The sequence below is a fragment of the Prionailurus bengalensis genome, chromosome E1, assembly GCF_016509475.1.
Source record: "Prionailurus bengalensis isolate Pbe53 chromosome E1, Fcat_Pben_1.1_paternal_pri, whole genome shotgun sequence".
NCBI classification, from domain to species: Eukaryota; Metazoa; Chordata; class Mammalia; order Carnivora; family Felidae; genus Prionailurus; species Prionailurus bengalensis.
In genome coordinates, this window is record NC_057347.1 from 12051669 (window position 1) to 12073250 (window position 21582).

A 21582-nucleotide genomic window follows, 5' to 3' on the forward strand; every position below is an offset into this window, starting at 1 on the left:
AGCTCCTGATCTAATTGGCTCCCTACAGTCCCCCACTCAACTGGACCATGCTGGGAACTGTGGCTTGTTCAGTCTGTAGTATTCCACTTGACTGGAATCCCCCATCCTTGGTTTAGTACTCAGATTCCCTACTGGGGGCTTCTGATGGTTCAGTGTGCATTCCCCATTTCATGGGAATCCTAGTCCACAGTCCCCATTCTTTGGGGTCCGCTGCTTCAGCACCTTCCCTAGTCCCCAGTTCCACGTTGAGAACTGCTGGTGGTGCACACAAAGCCTTTTACTGGTTAGAAATATCTCAGCTACTGCTGGTGCGTTAGCGTACACAGAAGGTAAAGGCTATTGCTAATGAGAATCTCAGAAGCCAAAAGCTACAAAACTGGTGGGCACAGGCTGAGCACTTAAAAACTCTTAGGAGGGCTCGGCACCTAACTCTAAGGCTCCCATGTCAAGATAGGCTGGTCATGGATGGACACAAGAGCGACACTAGGTCACCTGCCAACCTCAAGAAGCTTCCCGTGCAACAAGGTACACTGTAAAACACCACACCATTCCCAACCCAGCAGCACATCCCTTTTAGGCATCAATTTGCTTCTGTGAGACTCGAAGACTTAGCTAGAAGAAACGGGATCTTTAAATTCTATAGTTGAACACACTGACTTCCAGCACACTTACACTTATTTTATGGCTTAAGAACTGTAGGGCCAGGAACTATAGATACCTACAAAAATGCAAAATCTTACTAAAGACAACCAAGAATCACAGGGGCTGTTATGGGAGTGTCCCAGTTAGACAAGATCATTTATTTAAGAAATGCACTTAAAAGCAGGGGTTCCTAATCAAACAAACAGAATGGGATACTTATTTTAATTGGTATGCAGAAGCTTCCAAAGGCTTCAAGATTCCAAAACAGTTTCACTGAAAGTTTTGTTGTAAAGACTAATGAAAAATTAAAGACACAGAAGGTATCTAAAACAACACACAGGCATCAAAACACTGGCTCAGAAATGAGTATCTCATTTGTAACCAACTGGACCATTAGAAAAAATTTTGTCCTCAAACATTTTGGGAAATCCCTCAACACCAACTTGAATGCTTTCAAATCTGCCTTTGAAGGAGGTGCCCATATGGACCCTCCCAGAGGTGGTGGGACTCTGGGGAGTTCCCTGGTAAACTGCTACATTATTCTCTGAAACAGCCAACGGAAACTAAAATTAATGAAAAACGTTGCCAAATTCTGGTAGATAAGAGAGGCTACAGAGGGGATCCTGGGAGAATTGGCAGAAGCCAGACAGTGAGAATTCATACCTGAGTCAGCTCTCCTGAATGCCCAATTGAGAGACCAAAATAAAATTTCACACTCTCCCTTCCTTTCCAAATCCAAACCCACTGGCTCTTGATCGTCTCTTCAGGGACAGCTACTACCTTCTTGCTTGTTTTGTGTCCTAAGAACTTGGCTTAGTTTTCGGCCCGGATGGGGCATACAGGTTGCTGGTTCTTTTTGGCGCTCTTTGAGAGAAACTCTGGATCTTGGGAAGGTAGTAAGTATCCTTTACATCCTCTTTGAGTCCCCACTTACATTGACGGGGAGTTGTTCAATACTGCCAGCAACATTTGTTTGTCCTGGCTGAAAAGTGGCAAGATATTTAAAACAAGTTTTTAAGTAGTTCTGTGGTTACAAGTCAGCCAAGTTGTAAGCTGATAACCAGAGCCTGATAGGGTTGTTCAGGCCTTCTCCCTTAAGCTAGAATGAAACTATGTACCAGAAGAAAAGAAAGTATCTGAAACCTCTGTGAAAGGATATATTAGAACATTCCAAAGACAAACAGTTCTAAATCCAGAACACAGAAATCTTTTGATTTCCACCCAAGTTGGAAATCTCCTTCCTGATACACAGAAGCAAACTGAGGATAACGTAGCTGCACGGGTGGATCGACTGACGTTACCGTTTAAGTCAAAACTCAGAAATCTTTGAGGAATTAGAGCAATTGTTCACAAAACCAGAAATTCGGCTCTAGAAACACTTCAAAGTCCGTCTATCCTTTTTCACCAATACCAAAACCTCCTCTACAGATCTCCAAAGGCTTGTAAAGTATTGTAAAAATTCTGGCCTCAGGAAACAAAAGGCCTTCTTGGAAGCCTTTATATTCTTTCCTTGTGCCTTTGTGATGTAAATGTTCTACCTGGTCTTCTCTGGGACCTCTTATCTAAGGGTCTACTCTTTGAAATACCAACTCCAGGGAGGGAATTCTTATCAGAAAAGCAAAAGGGGGAAAGATTATTTGGAACATGAGTAAACGAAAGATCGTAAGTGTCTTCTCCATAAAAATAAAAAGCTCTTGCCATCTGACCAGGTAACCTTATTTCATCTGCCAGAAACACAATTTGGATCCAACTTATAACCAGTGCATTTTATATCAATGTATCTTTCCACGGCTAAAATTTTAGAATGGAAGCTATAAGGTGTGTGTGTATGTGTGTGCGTGCGCACGTACATGTGTATTTTCTACCTATAGATGATACTGCCAAAATTAATTTGTAAAAGAGCTCTCTCAGGTCATGATCTCATGGTCCATGTGCTTGAGTCTTACGTCACGCTCTGTGCTGACAGCTCAGAGCTTGGAGCCTGCTTTGGATTCTGCCTCTGTCTCTCTCTCTCTCTCTGCCCTTCCCCTGCGTACGCTCCCCGCGCACACACTCTCTCTCAAATGTAAACATTAAAAAAAATTAAAAAGAAAGAAAAGAGCTCTATTTAATTGGCTTCAAGAAAATTAAGTACTTATATGAATTAAGTACTAACAATATTCTAAAACTTACAACAGAGAGTAACCTAATGCTTTTTAGATTCATGTGCTCTAGGAAAATATTTGGTATTAACACTGATTTAAGTGTGTTAATTTAGTTAAAATAGACGTGTCTTCAGAGTTATCAGCATTAACTATAATACCTTTCCACAACTTTTACTCTATCTAGGTTTACTGGTCAAATAACCTCATGGTGTCTATGTTATAACAGATGTTGCTGGCTGACTCTGTCCAAATATTTCACAAAGTCTTCATGGGTAGTCTAAACACAACTGATCTATGAACTGAGATATGCAATTTTAGGTGAACTTTCCAGCAATAATTGTATTTTTGATATGCCTACTTAAATGGTTTCCCTAAATCTTTTTGGTAACTTAAAAATCTGAAGAGTTTTAGTAAATTAAATGAGTAGTAGTCATTGAATGCCTAGATCATTTCCAAATAAAATACTGAAACAATTACTGAACGTTGGTTTATCTCCTTTTTTGCTTATTATAAAGAAATTAAAGAGATTTGGGTCTATTAAACATATTTTGTGCTACACTAAAAAAATCTATTATGAGAAAGCATGTTTCCAGAAAATACAAAATGTACTTATACATTTGCCAGGCACAGAATGCTAACATAAGACAGTTCACAATTATTTACTACTTTATTTTCACAAGATATTAAGTTTTTAAGGGATAACAATTCTAACACATGTAGGATGTGTGTTTCGGGTAAAAGAAGATATGAGGAATGGAGATCAATTTTTGTTGAAGGAAAAGAAAGTAATTTTATCCCAAAGTGAGACTAGTTGTTTCAGAATGAAAAAGAGAAAAAAAAAAAAAAACAGGACAAGAAAACTAGAGAAGGTCTGTGGAAGGGGAATCTTGGGAAAAGAATTTTATACATGGTCAAGCTAACACTAAAATGAACTTGAACTGAAAAGAAAAAAGATAACTATTAACCTCAAAAGTAAGGTGGTGCAGTATCAGAATTTGGTATTCTCTCTTAAAATAAGGACAAAATTTTCTAGGAGTATTGGTCTGCTATTGATAAGAAGTTGTGAAAGGGTTTTTACTTTTTAATTAACCTGCTGAGAAAACAAAGATTTTGCGTCTTATCAAAATAATGTCCTGTGTTTCATGTGGTCTTTATCAGGTCTGTGATTACTGAAGAAATCCTCTATTAAAAGAGCTTAGGGCTTCTGTTGTTGTTGTTTTACAATCATGTAACTTTCTGTATTTGCCTATAAAGTCTATAATTGCCACTTTGGTTAAGTGATAACGGAGTGTTGTTTCCTACTGATCTAAGATCCTATGTGACCAAGTGTTTTAAAACCTTTTGGTATTTTGACGAACTTCTCAAAAATGCAATTCTAAACCAAGTCTTCTTGACCTAGCAGTAACTTTGGGATTTTTCAGAGGATCTCTAAAAATCATAAAAGATTTGCTCTCTCTCCTTTTAAAAGAGAGATGTTCATTAGGCTTACCTGACACCTTGCATTACATGGGCAGCATTATCACATAAGTGAGGCTAAGCCTTCTCAGGTTCTGATATGTCCTGATGCAATGTTATCAGTCATAATTCTAGCTGTTATCTTAAAATGTTGAACCTCACAAAAATAACCAAATTTCCCTGTCATTTCCATTATAGTGAACTCTCGTCTGATCTTTATGGGCATTTAAAAAAAATTTTTTTTAATGTTTATTTATTTTTGAGAGAAGAGAGAGAGTGTGAGCACGTGAGGGGCAGAGAGAGAGGGAGATACACAATCAGAAGCAGGTTCCAGGCTCCAGGCTCCAAGCTGTCAGCACAGAGCCCGACGTGGGGCCCGAACTCACACACTGTGAGATCATGACCTGAGCAAAGGTGGACACTTAACCAACTGCGCCACCCAGACGCCCCTAACTATGGGCATTTTTTAAGTCTTCTGTTATTTACAGAGAATTATTGTTTTACTCTGATGCTTTTATGGAAGAGTTCATGGAAAGGACTTTGACAAATAAAGATTTCTAACAGCTTTAAGACCATAAAAATGAACTGGGGAAGAATTTCCAAACTCATGATAAACTGGGTTCAAGCAGAACGAGAATTACATAGGACTGAATGAACTGAGGATGATTATAATTTTACATGACCTTTTGTTTGAAACGCTGCTAGTTCCTTAATGTTTTGCTCTTTCAGATCTAGGGAAACCTTTTCACTCAAGGGATCTATGACCTACAGCAATTTGGTAGGGCATACCTTTATGGTTAAAACAGTTACTTTTTCTCTCTACCTGATCCCTCCAGAATTCGTAAACTCTTGAGTATTCTTTTCATGGCAATATATTTAGTTATTTGTAGAAGTTCAATAAAAATCTGTTTTCCCTAGAAGAGGACACAACTGGAAACACTGGCTTTATTACCAAGGCTTTGGCTGGAATGTTTCATTTTGGACATATGCACAGACTCAGATCTGACCAGACAGCTTTAAGGAGCTGCTTGGAAAAATCGGGCTGGTACCTTGCTATAGGGTTCCCAGCAGCCTTCCGGGTGCTGGTGACTTCCTAACAGGCCTATGAACCTCAGGACATTTGGAGGGAACTTTGAGAAGAGAGAAATTCACCCAAACTATACGTATTGCAGGTAAAATCTAATGGTGAGTCCTTGGCTTGGCTTCCTGGCCTCAGAGAAGAGATCCAAGTTCCAGCAAAGCTGTCTTAAAAACAGCTTATATGGTTGCTATTTTTGCTGTACTTATAAAATCAGGCCAAGTTTAATGTAAACCAAGTAATTTTATTGTGACTATCTTTTAAAAAATGGGAATAACTATAGAGAGAAAAACTTTGCATCTTCGTAGATATGAGATTCTAGTCTGTTAATTGTCTTTGAGGTTTGTTTGGCTCCATACCTGTACATAACTTGGTCTGTCTAGTTTTTGCAAATATCTGGCTATGACTCTAAACTAACATTTCTAATTTTCTCTCCTCCTTCTGATTTGGAATCACTAAGAACAAAGACTGCCTTTAAGGGTCCTCCTCACTCCCTAGATGGCAACCAAACTTTAGAGAACTGAACCTTGGGTCTACATCTCCTAATTAAAAAGGGCCCCACAGCAGCTGGAGACCTCAAAATCAAACTAAGAAGAAAAGTAGCTGATATCAAAAGACTGCTTCTACCCAAGATGCTGTATCAAGACTTCATTCTTTTTTTTTTTTTTAATTTTTTTTTTTTCAATTTTTATTTATTTTTGGGACAGAGAGAGACAGAGCATGAACAGGGGAGGGGCAGAGAGAGAGGGAGACACAGAATCGGAAACAGGCTCCAGGCTCTGAGCCATCAGCCCAGAGCCTGACGCGGGGCTCGAACTCACAGACCGCGAGATCGTGACCTGGCTGAAGTCGGACACTTAACCGACTGCGCCACCCAGGCACCCCAAGACTTCATTCTTTAAACATGAAATGCAATTCTTTCTTCTTCTCTTTCCTTTACTCTGGCACTGGTCTGGAAAGAATGCCATCATCCATATCTGTCAGGCCATTACTAAGGGATGGGGTGGGGTGGGATGCTGGGGGGGGGGGGGGACCTTTTGGATTGACAGATTTATCATAAACAAAGAGCTCTTATCTGTCCGTTGATACTAGAGATCTCCTGGTCCTCCCCATGACCAATTTCTCTTCTAGTCCCAACTGACCCCCTGAACTTAGGAGTCACTTACAGAATCTGACTTTTACATCCAGAACATCTAGTGCCCTGTTTTCACCTTTGTACAATTATAATTGTACTCGCCCAATAGATACAAATTCCTAAGCAAATCACAGTACATTTACATTCTGGTGTTCTTGTGATTATCTAAGTCAGATCTGTCCCCCATTACAAAAAGATCTCACTAGCAGTACCCATCTTTGGAAGGCCAAGGTTGTTCTTGGTAATAGGATATCCCTTGATTATTTTTCAGCTAAATAAGAAAATGTCTGTGCTGTGGTCAATGCCACTTACCGCACCTGGATTCATACTTCTGGGGAAGTTGACACCTGGCTACATTAAATCACTGAAAAAGCAACTTCACTTAAAAAAGTGATTCCTGGGGCGCCTGGGTGGCTCAGTCAGTGAAGTGTTCGATTTCGGCTCAGGTCATGATCTCGCGGTTTGTGAGTTCGAGCCCGGTGTTGGGCTCTGTGCTGACAGCTCGGAACCTGGAGCCTGCTTCTGATTCTGTGCCTCCCTCTCTCTCTCTGCCCCTCCCCCACTCATGCTCGGTCTCTTTCTGTCTCAGAAATAAACATTAAAAAAATTTTTTTAAATAAGAGGAGGAGACTGCTTTAAAAAAAAAAAAGAAAGAAAAAAAAGACAACAGACCCAGAATAAAGTCACCTGTGCTAAATCCAAGTCACCAAATAGTGGTTAATCCCTAACTTAATTACAGTTTCAACCTCTCCCAGGCAAGGAATCTTAAACCAGTAAATTTGGAATTACCTAGTCAGCACTAGTGAGTTATCTACCTGATAAGACCCCTGCTGTCCCTCAAAGGAAGGTGACCTTGCCCAAAACAATGCACTCTTTGCTATTATTAACTTCCTTGTTCCACCCTCTTCTGCCCATAAAAGCCTCTCTCTTCTACCTATAAAAAGTTTTTCATTTTGTACAGCTCTTCGGAGCTCCTTTCTATTTGATAGACGAGATGCCGTGTGATTCATGAATTGTTGGATAAAGTCGATAAGATCTCTAAAGCTTACTCAGTTGAATTCTGTTTTTTACAACCGTGACATGCCACCAGACCAAGGCCTGCCCTCTCAGGGACACCCAGGCAAGTGCCCCAAGGTCACCCCACAGGAAGGGTTTTTACTTTCATTCTGGACTACTGGCAGAGTCAAGGGGAGCAAGTGAAGGGCCTCTGAGCCCCAAAGATAAAAATCTAAGGGAGACTAATATCTAACTCTAGAAGGAAAAAGAGGAAATGGGCTCAAATCCTAGACCCCGCCAAGAGACTCAAGAAGGGTTACCAGTAAAAATGGATCTCTTAGGGTTTCTTCATCCCAGAAGCTTAAGACCAAGGGCAGAATTCTCGGGTCCTCTGGGCTCTCCGCCCCTCTCTGCGCTCACACACAAAGCAGGAGCTCTGGGGCCCTAAACCTCTGCAGAACCTTCTCCAGGAACAGAGCTTGCTCCCAGGCCAACCTGCCAGAACCAGCAGCGCAGGCAGCAGGCAGCAGCGGTTGAGGGAAGGCGGCAAGAGAGGGTGTGTGCAGCGAGCGCAGGCAGCGCGGGCAGCGGCAGGAGCTCCTGGGAGCCACAGGAAGCTCTTGCAAGCGCTCAGCCTGCTTGGGTGGATGGGGCCCCAGGCGCCACCACCCTGGAGGTTCCAGGCCCACGCACAGACCCAGGTACCACCACTTGCAGAAGGGGAGCTCCTCCAACTGACCCCGGGGCCTAGAGAGCCCTGGGAAGGCTGCATGGAACGGCGCCCCACCGAGTCACCTGCGGCTCACGAGCCACCGGCCTGCCAGGGCTGCAGAGAGAGGAGTCAGATGAGGAAAGGAGAGTGGCACTTGACGCGGCCTCTCCACACAGAGGGGGTTTCTGGTGAGGTCAGCCATGGCTTATTTTGCAAGGTGAGTGAGACGCTTTTAAACTGGTTCCCTTGAGGTACTGCAGGTGTGGCAGGAAACGTCCCCCTGGGCTGGCTGACAGAGAGGAGGCACCTGCACCCGTGCCCCGCCTGACCTCTCCAGGTTCCCGGCCCAGGTGAGGGGCAGGACCACAAAAGACCTGGTCCTGGTGTCAGTCACCAAGAGTTTAACAAGGGCCATGGCCTCCCCCATGCGTGTTTGGCAGTGAGTCACCATCCAAGAAACATCTGAAAAGCTCTGGAGCAAATCTCAAGAGCAATCTGAGCGGCCCATAAAGGATTGCTTCAGGGCCTTGGCCTGTCAGGTGACCACCCCCCACTGTGCCCCCCCAACCTGGCTCCCGGGCCAGCCTGGCTCAGCTGTGGCCGACGTCCTGCCAATATGGGGTTCTGCTCTATTCAACCAGGACGCAGGGATCCGATCAAGCACAGGGTGAGCTAGAGTGCAGGCCTAGCAAAGTGACAGCAGCCAGTCAGATGTCATTAGGGTAAGAAAGTGACATTACAATGTGAGGACGCAGAGCGGGTGGGCTCCAGGGGTGCCAACACCAGGTGGAAACCCATCTCCATGGTGGCAAGGAGCATGCAGAGAGGAAAGCCCCAGAGATGCCATCTACCCCAGGCTACTAGACAAGAACAAGTTCAAAGCCAAGCAGGTGTGCTGAACGTTAATTCTTTGGTCTGCCGCTGAACCAGGGCCCAGCTGCCCACTCGGGAGCCTCCAGGATCCACAGCCTGCCTGGCGGCCAGTGCAAGCCTCCTCTGCTCTGGCCCACAGGCCTCCTAGTCTCTGGCAAGCCCTCTCAACTTATGCATTTACTTAACTGCTTTAAGGGCAGCTGTGGTCCCATCCTGGGTCACATCATGGGAGCAGGGTCTTTCCAGTTAAGGGCCCGGTGGGGATGTGCAGCCTAGCTCTGTTACACCAGGCTATTCCTGTGAGGAGTCACCCTGCTTCTGAGGCCCCATCTCTGTGTGTGACCCAGGCACCTCTTGGGGTTGCTAATCAAACAAGAAGACAGCCAGGGCTTGAAGGCCGCCTCCCAGGCATCAGGTCAGCTTCCTTCTCCCTCTGCCTAGGAATCAGGCACATCTGCTTTCTTCTCAAGACCAACAACTCTGGGCATCTCCTCCTTACTCTGGAGGTGGACCCACAAGTGCACAGGTCCCTCCCACACGGGGCTTTGGGAGAGCAGGTGGGTATTAAGAAAAGGGAGCAGGAGAGAAAGGCACCCTGCTCACAGCCGGCCCCTCGAGGAGGGGAGCTCATTGCCACCCTGGCCTGTCTCTTCGGCATGCCGACTCTGAGCTTTAGTTAGGCTTCGGCAGGGTGGGGAGGACATTCTGGGAATGCTTTGGGAATTTAAGTCTGAACCTCTTTTTTCGGAAAGAGGTTTCATTCGGGAACCTAATGAAAATTTCGGATTTTCTTTTCCCAGAAAAATGTACATATGGACTCTCCAATCATTTAGGGGGGTTCGTGGACCTCCAGCAGTTCACCCCCGGACCCGGGTGAGACCCCTGTTGTCAAGGCTCTGTTTACAGACTCAGGGATGAAGCTCCTACTGGAAGGGGGCACTCCAGTGCCGTGATCCGGGTCAGGGCCTCAGAGATGGAACCAAGCTCTTTCCATGGCTCTCTGGGAAGCACAGGGCCGGTGGAACAAGAGAAAAGGAGGACAGAGCCCTCCTCTCTTCACACCACAGTTGAGTTCCATGCCTCTGTCCCAGGCCCTGTCCCAGTTCTCATCTCTAAACGCTGTCTCTCCCCAGGAAGCTGTGGTTCTGTGAGCCTCCCCATGTCATGTTTCAGCCAAGCCCGGATGAAGAGCGATGCTGTTGGACGCTCGGTAACCTCACAGGCTACCTCAGCTTCCCTGTGACTTCCCGTGGCTGCCCACCCCACCTCCTTCGGTGCCCTCCACCCGTGCCAGGAGCGTAAGGGGCAAGGGGAGCCAGCCCCTACACTTCTGGGCTCTCCCTGCCTCCACAGGCACCTCAGAGAACAGAAATGGACCAGGAAAGAACAGATGCAGCCACATAAGGCCCACCCAGCGGCCCTTAATGTATCAGTGCCAGGAGGCACTCACAGGAAGCAGCTGGCCTCTGGCCCAGATCTCTGGGTGTCCAGAGAGGGATCCTACATTTCTGGCTACCGGGGGCTGAGTTCTGTGATCAGAGCCCAGGCTCAAAAAGGGAAGGCTCCCCACACACTCTGAACAGAAAGGGAGAACAAGTGTGCTTCCCCAAGGAATGCTTTGGGAACGTGTGCATGCATGTGTGAGGTGAGGAGAGGAAATGTGTGCATGAGAGTGTGTGTGAGGAGACATGTCAAAAGCATGTAGAAGAACACAGGAGTGTGTGTGTGTGTGTGTGTGTGTGTGTGTGTGTGTGTGAGTGTGTGTGTGAGAGAGAGAGAGAGACAGAGAGAGAGAGACTGTGTAAAGGAGGGGCGCGTGTCTGTGCACATGTGGCCCTCTAATCCCCTCCTTACCTCCGCTCGTTGCCAAACAGACGGGCCACCTCTTCCCTGCCAGGGCTCCGGGCCCGAGTCCTACGCTCCAGCCGCCTTCTCTCCACTTGGAAGGCTTCTCGGTGGCTGATCCTGACGGCCTTAGGGACGTCGGCCAGGGCGGCATACTGCCTGCTGGCTTTAAAGGCAAAGGTGCGCCCCAGTCTCTCTGCTCCCCGCCCCCCAGCGCTGCTGGAGTCCGTGTGGGCGGGGGGCCGGCTGGCCACGTCCAGGGAGCCACGGGAGCTGCCGCAGACAATTCGGCCGGGGGGTCGAGAACCTGGGGAAGGAAGGGGATGACCAAGCTCCTGGGAGGGCGGTCCGGGGCCACTATACCTGTTGTTGGGGGTGCTGGGGCTGGGAGGGGAGAGCGGCGGGGGCAGCTGCTGCTCCTCGGCCTTCAAGTCCTGCTTGGTCTTCTCCAGGGAGAAGTAGCCGCTCTCTACCCGGACTTTGCGGCCACAGTCCATGCGGTCGCTGCTCATGGCGCTCTCCTCTGGAACAGACAAGGGAGGCGGGAGACACACTTAGCCTGCTGCCATCTTTGGTTTCTGGGAACTTTTTAAAGTCCTATATGGCTCGCCCTACTGCAGAACCTTGGGACAGGAATGAAATACCCTTCCCACACAAGTCCCTCATCCATCTCTCTCCTAACCTGGCTGCCCCTGTTAGACTGCCTGGGGGGTCCCTGAACTTCTAGTCGGAGGGCTTTTTGGGGGAGCAGGATCCCTCGCCCCCGAGAGAGGTCCCACCAACAACCGCTTCTTAGCAAGCATCAAGGAGGAAACCAATGGCCAAGTAGCCGTTCGGCCTTTTAGCACATCTGGGGACGGCAGAGGCAGGGGACTTCTGCAGGAACGAGGGGAATGGATGGGTGCTACCCATGAAGAGCTGAGGCAAAACGTATTTTGGCCCAAATGAACTGGGTCAGTCCTAACTGTCTTGTCTTTAATGAGCTGGACAAAATATAAATGGGAGAGGCCAGCCTATGTCACGCGGAGCCCTCGAGGGCCCAGGCCAGGGAGGCAAACGGTGCCTCCCTGCCTCTGCTCCTGTAATTCCAAAGCGCTAAGTGAAGGGAGCACAGCAAAGCCTCCGGAGCACCCTCTTCCCTACTGCAAGCGCCCAGGGGCTGGGCAGGATGGGACAGCGAGACGGACGAGGCTGCCCTAACGAGTGCTGCTCTCAGGACACGCTGGGCTGCCAGGGTCAACTAGGCCATGAACACAATGCAGCCACTGTGACAGGAAGGCCTCCTGGTACACAGACCTTGTTCCGGAGCAGTTTGATTCTCACGACACCCACCTGGGGCTGACGGAGCAGGTGCTGTCTTCCTCCTTTACAGATGGGACTGAAGAGCTAGAGGGGCGAGGCCAAGGCTGGCATCCAAGAATCCCAGGCCCACCCAGGCCAGGCCCCTGCTGAGGGCTGACGGACACGGAAGGTGAAAGAGCCTGAGGCCCAGGGCTTAGGACTGGGCTGCACCGGTCCCTGAGTTCCCAGCACCAGCTCTGTGGGGATGGACGCCTGTTGCAGAGCTGTGAGGTCGGGCCCCAGGATTCCCACTCACCGTCTTTGCTCTCCAGCCCAGGTTCCCTCAGTGTGCTGGCAGCGGGAGGCTGGCTCTGGCTGGGACTCTGAGCTGGACTCAGGCTGCTCCCGTCGGGCTGGTCCTTGGCCCTCATTTCTTCCTGCCAGAGTGTAGACTTGGTGGTGGGGACTTTCTCAGCACTGGGGATGCTGCTGCTGCTGCTGCTGCTGGTGACAGCCATCTTGGCCGGCCCTGGTTCCTGGGGGAGAGAGCAGCGTCTGTGCAGCCACAGCACACAGCCTGAGCTGCTGCGCAGGTCCTGGCTGCCCGGGTGCCTGGCCACAGGGGACACTAAGGTCAACCGCACTGTGTCAGTGGCCCGGAATCCCTGGCAGGGGAGGCTCAGAACAGAGATATCTTGGTCAGGTGAAAGCTCCATCTGGATGGCACTGTGGCCATTTCCCCTCGGCAGCCCCAGTCAGTGCGCCCAGAGTGCCTGGTCTGACTGGACTCAGGCCAGATTTGGTAAATACACGGAGCAGAGGCTTAGGATTTCTGCCTGGACCTCCGACAGCAAACACACGCCAGTGTTCCCTGCCCACAAAACCACAGAGCCCAGAGCAGCGGACCAGGCACTAAAAGTGAGATGACAAGTGGCTGGCTCAGAGTCTGTCATTCCTAGACTTGTAGGTGCTTAGGACACGAGTCACAAAAGATGGGGTGGGGTGAGGGAAGAACACACCATGGAGATGGCCACTGGGAAAATGCAAAGCATGTGTCCACACAACACCCATGCCGGGGCCAGCCCTTGCCCACCCCCCGCCTTCTGGTTCTAGAAAGCTCAAACAGGACATCTGGGACACTGTGTGAAGGAAGAGTCATCAGATACAAACAAAACATCCAAGTACATGCATGCCCTCCCACCCCGCCACGAGCCCATATGGGAGCAGTGTCCACCCCACGTCTCCCCAGATCGAAACTGGTGCTGCTCTGTGGGAGAAGCATTCACCTGGGAGGTACTTAGCCAAATATAGAAAGTCCGTTTCCAGAGCAGGCGCAGAACTGTGACTCAACCTCGAATCCAGGGCCTGGACAAGGGCCCGGCTGGGATCTCTAGCTGCCCTACAGCACCAGCTGAAGATTCCCTGCAGCTCTTACCCACCTTGTAAGAACTGGACTTCTTGTAAGAAAATGGCAATGGTTTCTGACAGTTTCCTGAGGGCTCCAAAAGAACCAGGCTCTAATGATCTAAGGAGCGCCAGCCCCAGGGCCACCTGTCCTTCCAGTCAGCCCACTGCCCTCAATCCATGCGCCCCAGCAACGCATCCCTCAAGCAGAATTCACTCCAGGTCCCCCTGCCGTGCGTGGCCCCTTCTGGCGACTGAGCCTTCTGTTCAAAGGCCAGAGGCTGGGCATGCTCTGGTGGGCTCAGGGTGGAGCTGGGACTCCTCCTAGAGAACTGGGTGGGGTGGGGTGGGGTGACGTGAGGATGGTCGGTGAATCCGTCCCCCCTGCGGAAGACCAGCTGCACAAGGATACGGAGAGGTTGCCAGAAGGGGCCCAAGAGGAATAGGCGGCAGCTGTGCTTGTGAGGGAAGTGGCCTCAGCCTCACGCTGTGGGTGAAGTGCCCATGGCATATACACAGCCCTCTCTGATGCCTGTGGCTCCAGCACGGAGCAGGTGGGCTGCCACGGATTCCCAAGAGGCCAAGGAAATTCTAGGCTTGAGATCCAAGGGGCCATGACAGGGAGCTTGGGAAACAAATGCATGTCCCAGCACCTTGTGGCTACACACCCACCTTCTGGCCCTGGGCCTCCCAATCTGTGAGGGCTGGTCACATCTGCAGATCCCTCCCCACGCTCCCCACTTCTGGAAAACACCTCCCAGAGAGTGAGGGCCCTGAATGGCGGCCAAGGTCCACAGGCAGTTCTTTTTCTCTCCTCTGGAGGCTCTGCTTTCTCTTGCCTCTCTGCCAAGCCTTATCGAATCGGTGGAGACAGAGGGACAGTCTGGCAGCAGGAACAAAGCCACGCTGGCTTCCAGGAGAGGGGGCTGGGTGGGTGATAACAGGAAAGCCTGATCTCTGGGTAAAGTTGCTGCTCTTTTCCAAAGCGGATGTGTGGCGGCTGTGGGGCACTGCCTCTGCTCCCCACACTTGTCGCCGTTGTGGTGGAGAGGGTGCTGGGGGTCACAAGGACACAGACCACAGGTGCCTGTGGAAGAGGAAGGAGGCAGAGGTGCCGGGTTTCCTACGTGCTAGTCCCTGCATGGTCGGGGCTATCAGCGTTTCACTGCTGTAACGAGGTCTGTGCTGTTCATCTGGCAGCTCACAAAGGGCTTTGAAAGGTAGGGAGGAAAGAGAAAGGCAGGCCCGGGCCGCTGTCGCCGCCACATGCTAGCTAAGCAGGTACCCTCTCCAGAGGAGGTTTCACAGAAAGCCTGCCTTTCTACTTCCTGGGCACAGGAATGGAACGGGGACCCAATGAAAAGAAGGATGTGACCTGGAGCAGCCACCCAAGTAGAGAACAAGACACCCCAGAAGAAGTGGCAATCCACAACACACGTGTGGGCCTGAGAAGAACCAGCGCACTGGACCAGTAGGGACATTCCTCCGGGCATGTCTCTGGTCACACTGAGAGGGGTCTGTTGTTTTACAGGTCTCTCAAGAAAGGCGGAGAAGCAAGGGCCAAGAGCCTGGTGGGCGGGGGCATGGGAGAAACCAGCATTCCAGAGCTCCACCTGATGAATCAAGCCTCCCGGCCCACACACTGGCAGGGGGAACACGCGGCCCCTGGCCCCAGACCTGGGATTTGGGGAGAGGGCGGTAAGATCTCCGTCCTTCCTGTCCTGGTCGTACCTGGCATGGATCATTATTCCTTCTCTCTAGGCATCTCGGTATCAGAAAAAGTCTTTCCTCTTGGAGGGAACAGGGGCTGAGTAAAGCAGCAGCTCCCAGAACCTGTATCTCAGGCCTCAGGCTTTGGAGGCTCTGGCCAGGGCCAGCCTGACTCCCTGCTGCTCTAGGCTCTGCTGGGACCCATGTGCCCAGTCTAGAGGCTGTCTGCTCCCCACTGTAGCTTGATCTTCATCCTCCCTCAGGGCCTGGCATGGGTCTCTCTCTGATACTCTCAGGAAACCACTTGGTGAGTGTACTCTCCATGGCTCCAAGTCTTAACTGCATCCTTCTTAAAGTGGGCCCCTGTGGGCTCTCCTCCTGAGTTTCTGGAGGGCACGGCACAGCACAGCGACACTTCCAGATCCCCACTGGTTTTATGTGAAACTCCCCCAGGCCACAGAGAAAGAGGCCAGATATGGGGTCCTGAGTTCCTGCCTCGATGGGGGGCCCACAAGGCTTTAGGCTGCCCTCCCTGTTCCATTCAGGGTAATAAAACACCTTCAGCATCAGGCTGTGGAGGGAAGGCCTGTCCAGAGATCCCCAACTCTCCTCTGGAGAGACCCCACATCACCTCATGAGACTGATTCACAAGAAGATGGGCCCCAGATCAAAGTTTACAGCTTCCAGAAACCAATGGAATCAAATGTGATGCTCTTGGGAACAAGGGGCAGAAAGAAGAGTCCCTGCCAGGCTGGCTTCGGCTAGGGCTCAGCAAGGGGTGAGCAGAGCAGGCTGGGACACCCACGCTCCAAGAGACTCTCAGGGAAGTGGATGATCTCCCCACCCTGTGATCGCGTGGCTCCTGCTACCAATGGAAAAGGCGAAGCTCGGCCATGGCTAGCAGTATCTAGAGGGAGGGGACAGCCGGGGAGCAGGGACACAACCAAACTCCCCGGTCTGGGCGGAACTTGTCTATTGCACATGTCGTTGCCTTATTTGGAGGTCAGAGCTCTGCTCTAGCGATGTTTCCAAGACATCACTATAGAAACGCAGAGTAACCCTAAACGCTATTATTCTGCCTGGGATTTTTTCTCTCAAACCAGGCAGCTTTGGGGGATTTGTGTGTGTATCTGCTGTTCCCTAGTAGGAAGCCCCACTTTCAATCTCCAGGAATGACTCCAACTGCATTTTGCTGACTTCTTGCCAGGTATACTACCTTCAGAGGATGCTGGCCTGAGACACCTTGGGGAGCGTGGACAGACAGCAGACAACAACCACTGGCTGAGAGCAGGCCCAGAGCTGCACTCCATCAGGGCCTGTGCAAGAAAGCCCAAGGTGGGTGTGTAGAGGGCGAGGGACCCAGGCCAGCACACACCTACCAGTCCTGCCCAGGTTGACCTCTGCCACTCGCTGAAGCAGAGAGTATCCAGTAAGGACTACAGAACCCCAGTGGGTAGCCAGGTTCTGTCACGGGCTGGCTCCCTGTCAGACTCTGGGCCTTGCAAGATCCCAAGGGAACCCGATTCCCATTCTGCTCACTCTTAGGGTTGCTGTGAGGCTGGATCAGGCAGGGCAAGGCACTCGGTAACTGTGAAGTCTGGAGCAGAGAGGAGGAGCATTCGCTGAGCGCCCATCAGGGGCTCAGCGCTTCCCTTCATGCCCACAAAAATCCTATAACCAGATCTCAAAGGGCCCGTTCTGTGAATCAGTTCACTGAGGCTCAGGAAGGTTAATTCGCTCCGTCAGGGCCCCGGGAGTGTGAGGAGCATGGCAGGGAGGTGCACAGCCCTTCTGGGTGCCCTGTGCCCCTGCAGAGGTGGAAGAGAGTGGCCTTTGGGAAAGTACTAGACCTGGTGGGACTATGAAGCTACCTCCTGCTCTGGTCACATGGGAGGTAGGACAGGGGCCCAAAAGTCAAGGTCGTACCAAGTTTTTTCCATTTATGGTCAAAGTTCAGAGCAGGAACAGAGCCCTGAGAGCCCCTCACTCGGCCAGGACACTCCCTGTCTGGCCTTCCTTCCCAGCCTGCTGTCTGTAGGATCACCTCCGTGTGTCAAGTCGAGCTGAACTGAGTCCCTTCCTCAACCGTGGTGCGCGAGGACATGCGTGTGCAGCAAGTAGCCTTCCAAGCATGCTGTGTGCTCCCTAGCAGCTGGCAGGACAGCCAGGGAAGGGACACGTGCTGTAATACTGCTGCTCAGCACTGGCCCACTCACTGGAAACCGCCTGGGGCAGCCCCAGAGTGTACACGAAGGCCACCCTGGCCCGTGGAGGGTCCTGCCCTGTGGCTTGGAGAGGAGCGTACCGATTGCGGCCCACAGACCACTGGAGGGAAGGAGAGGACACGCAGGGCTGGTGACCGTCTCAGCCCCATCTGGATCCTTTTCCTCAGCCCTAGTTTTAGGCCGAGTCCTTCCGGGGAGCTCTCACTTCATCCCAGCTCTACTGAAACGATACCACTGTGCCTACCTGTGGTGTGGGAGGCTCCACCTTCCGCTTCTTCTTTTGGTTCTGCTTATTGGTCCTGGGATAGACCATGAGCATCTCTAGCCATCTGGAGAGAGAAGAGGGGGGAAGCACTGGATCAGATCCCTGGTCTTGGGGACTAGGAACCTCGTCGGGTGGTCTAGAGACCAGGCGCAACGCTTCCTGCTTGGGGGCATCCACCCAGTGGTCAGGCCTCTGGGCAGCCGAGCAGGGCAGAGCACGACCCAGATGTGAGCCTGCTACCACTGGGGCAGGAACTGCCAGAAGTGCAGCCCAGGACAAGCATAGGCTGTGTTGGGACCAGGCCCAGATGCTGACCCCACAATGACCAGAGTGCAGGTGGGGAGGGCCATGTGGTCAGCCCAGGCACAAGGAACGCTTCACCCTGGTGGGGCAGCAGGCCTGAACCACAGGCCTCAGAGTGCAGAGCAAGCACCTCACTGATCCCATCTTCGGGGCTTTGACTTGGTTTTAAAATGGTCCTCCCAGAGAAGATTTGTTTAGCATACGGATGGGCTGCTATTGGGTGTCCTTTAGGGCTACAGAGGCAGGAACCAAGAGTTGTGCTACCAAAGTTCTCTGCAGCAGATCACTTCCGGGGGCTGAGCTGCTGACCTCCCAGACCCACTCACTCACCTCTGGGCCCCACCACCTGCACAATGAGGGCTCTGGGCACCTTGGCTTTGGGGAAGGTCTGGCAGAGCTGCCCAGGGACCCACCCCAAGACCCACATGTTGGCAGGTCCATTCTGGACCAGGAGCAGAGAAGGCATCAGGGGAGTGTGGGAAGAGCAGCGGCTGATACAGATCTGCCTGTGCGACTCTCTAACCATGACCTTGGGTGGCTCCCAGCCCCTCCGGGCTTCAGTCTCCCCACCTCTGGGGCGGATTAGGCCATGACACATCCGATGCTTGCCTCACCTGAGCTTCATTAACATCTGGGAGGGTTGGGTGAGAGGAGACAGGAGGAGTGGAGGGCAGGAGGGACCTGGTGATGAAGGGCGCTCTCTCTAGAGGGCAAGGAACGGCAGGAGACTCTGGTCTCCCTTCTTCCTAGAACACGAGGGTCTGTGTTGGGCCATTGGCAGCGTCTGAGCTGCGATGTGAGGCAGAGCCCACACCGCCAGCGCCCTAGCCGGAGGCTGCAGCAACCCCAGGACCCGAGCCTGGGTCAGGAAGAAGGGTTTGCGCCTTTCGCACTCGCTGGTGCTTCTTTAATTGGGGACGGAGGAGGGGAGGCCAGTCACAGTCCGTGACCTTGCAGGACAGCCTTAGGAGGTGTGCTGGTTGTTGACAGCAGGCAGCGGGGAAAGTGGGCTTGGGTGTGGGGAGTCACAGCACCTGGGCAGAGCCGAGCTCAGCTCCGAACGGGTAATTCTCAATTTGCTGAGAGAACGAACAACTGCCTGTCCCGCAGAGACCTAAGGCACAGGTCCTGTGGGTCACTCCTCTGCGGGCTGGTCCCAAAGCAAGAACAGAGGCCATGACTGTATCCGCAAGGACAGCAGATGAGCAGACTCCCTGAGGGCCTCACTCATATGTCATCTGAGGAACTCACATGCTCCTGGGGTTAAAAGACCCACTTGCCAGCCTGCCACAGGGGCTGAAAATTCTTTTGGGCACTCTAACAAGCTGTCGAAGACCCCTCTCATAGCTTCACTTAGGAGAGGAGAAGAGACTGCCTGACAAAGTCACCTCTTCCTCCAGGGCCCCAGGAGCACGGGGAGTATGGCAGGTGGGTGCAGAACCTGTGGGATGCCCTGAGTCCCTGCCCACGAGCCATGCAGGACAGGGCCTTGAGGAAAGAGATCTGTGCTGTGGTTGCACTGCTGACTGAACGGAGCTCAGGGAGCTGTGCTGGAGACTCAGAGGCTGAGCACAGGCAGGGGCGGGCTGGGCTCGGAATGTGTCCCCTGAACTCGGATTTCTCACGGAAGCCCAGTAGGAAGCGTGTAACGTCATTCGGATGTGTTACTATGTAAAATATACCCGGGAAGAGAAGAGAGGCAAGGGGTGAGTACGGACACGGGATCAGTCATGGATGTGAGTGCCAGGGACGTGGTAGAGTGTTCCCCGACTCTGACAGCAGAGCCAGGGTGAATAAGACTGAAGGGGACAAAGCTGAAAGGCAGGGGCTCAGAGAAGGGGGAAAGCTTGGACTCAGCCCAGTTGGAGAGCACGGAAGAGCCCCCCGCCCCCCAACCCGCCGCCAACTCCTGCTCCCCTCCCAACTCCTCTAAAACAGCTGCATTAAGCTGTGCCCCAAACATCCTGAAGGCTCCTCCTGGCACAAGAGAGCCGGGAAAAAGAACTGCCAACTCTCTCCATCCGGCTCTGGGAGAGATGCCACGGGCTGTTCAGGGGCCTCTGTTCAGAGAAGACCCCGGGGAGAAGGCTGGATGGACTGTCCCCAACTGCTCCTGCTCGAAGTCAGTCCAGAGGAAGTGTCTGCCGCTCATTAGGGAGCTGCGTGCTTAGACCCATCTCAGGGTCTCCGCGACCAGATGAGAATACCTGGGCAAAGGAGCTGTGCCAGGTGGTGAGGATGCCAAGGGAGGAGTCCATCCACAAAGGCAAGAGGCAGACGAGGTGGAGGCAGAAGTCTGTACCCAGGGGACACCGCCCCCCACCTGTCTCCCTGAAGGAGGCCAAGTGTCCCAGCAGGTGGTGAAGATGGGGAAGCTGTTGCCCAGGGGCCCAGGGACAGGCTGCCACGGTGAGCCCTGCCTGCCGGGCAGGGGTAAGCGAGGCCCAGACCCAGGATGAGGAGAGAGGAAAGCGCTGGGTGGCTTTGGCTCCAGGTACGCCACCGGGCCACAGCACAAACCTCAGCCCAGCCTACGGGTGGGACCCTGAGAGAATGCGCATCTGGTATCGTGGTTCAATGACCTTGTCTGCCCACACTGCATGGGAATGGCAGTCCCCAGTCCCCATACAGGTGGTGACCTTAGGAGGTCCCCTGGCCTGTGGCAAGTGCTTAATGGTAGGATTCAGGCCACCTGCCAGAGGTGCGATCAGATGCCAGTTTCCTAATGCCATGTAGCACATCACTATATCCCTGACCTGGTCCCCCAGTCACACATGATCCAGCCTGTCCTGGGGACCCTGGACACCCCTTTCCCATCCCACCTGCTAACCAGAAGCCTCCATAGGACCTAGCTACCAAGGCTAGATCTCCCCCAAGGAATCCAGCTGGGCAGTGGAGCCCCGGCCTGAGTGTTTCTGTCAGACAGGCCGCAGCAGCAAGTGTGAGCCAGGAAGTGCAAGTGGTTCTGTGCTGTCACTCAGGCCGGGAGAGTGGCTCTTGGTCAGGGTCCTCTCGTTTCTAAAACTTTAGTCTCCCAACTGTAGGATGAGGGATCTCTTTGTAAAAGACCCCTATACTTTTTTTTTTTTTTTTAAGTTTTTTTACGTTGAGCTCGAACCCATGACCCCGAGATTACGAGTCGCATGCTCCTCTGACTGAGCCAGCCAGGCGCTCCACGCTCTCTACACTCTTAAACCATATGGTTCTAGAATTAAGGCCAGGGAGAGGCAGAGGCAAAGTGGTCCTCCTGTTTGCCCCCAGGAGTCAGAAATGCAAACCTGCCTCTCTCCAAGGGAAAAGGGCTCAGGGTGAACTGGCACCCCCCAGCATAGGGTCACCTGGTCACCCTGCAGTGCAGCTCTGGCCCTCTGCTCCTCCTTATCACGGTGTGGACTTGAAATTTTTTTTTTTTTAATGTTTTTATTTATTTTTGAGACAGAGAGAGACAGAGCATGAGCAGGGGAGGGGCAGAGAGAGAGGGTGACACAGAATCCAGAGCAGACTCCAGGCTCTG

At 51.6% G+C, this 21582-nt stretch overlaps 1 protein-coding gene across 9 annotated transcripts in view; it reads right to left on the reverse strand.

Annotated features, from left to right (window-relative positions):
* Window positions 1-21582, reverse strand: part of LOC122485062 (myosin phosphatase Rho interacting protein) — a 154630-nt gene that overhangs the window by 46178 nt on the left and 86870 nt on the right. For 5 of the 9 annotated variants that reach the window (XM_043583351.1, XM_043583349.1, XM_043583346.1 and 2 more), the window contains exons 5-8: window positions 17745-17829; window positions 12478-12697; window positions 11244-11403; window positions 10890-11042 (exon numbers count right to left, since the gene is read on the reverse strand). In XM_043583351.1, coding sequence (XP_043439286.1) covers window positions 10890-11042; window positions 11244-11403; window positions 12478-12697; window positions 17745-17829 — 618 coding nt within the window. Of the gene's footprint in view, window positions 1-10889; window positions 11404-12477; window positions 12698-17744; window positions 17830-21582 lie in introns of all 9 variants that reach the window. The other 4 variants (XM_043583353.1, XM_043583354.1, XM_043583352.1 and 1 more) reach the window with 2 other exon arrangements.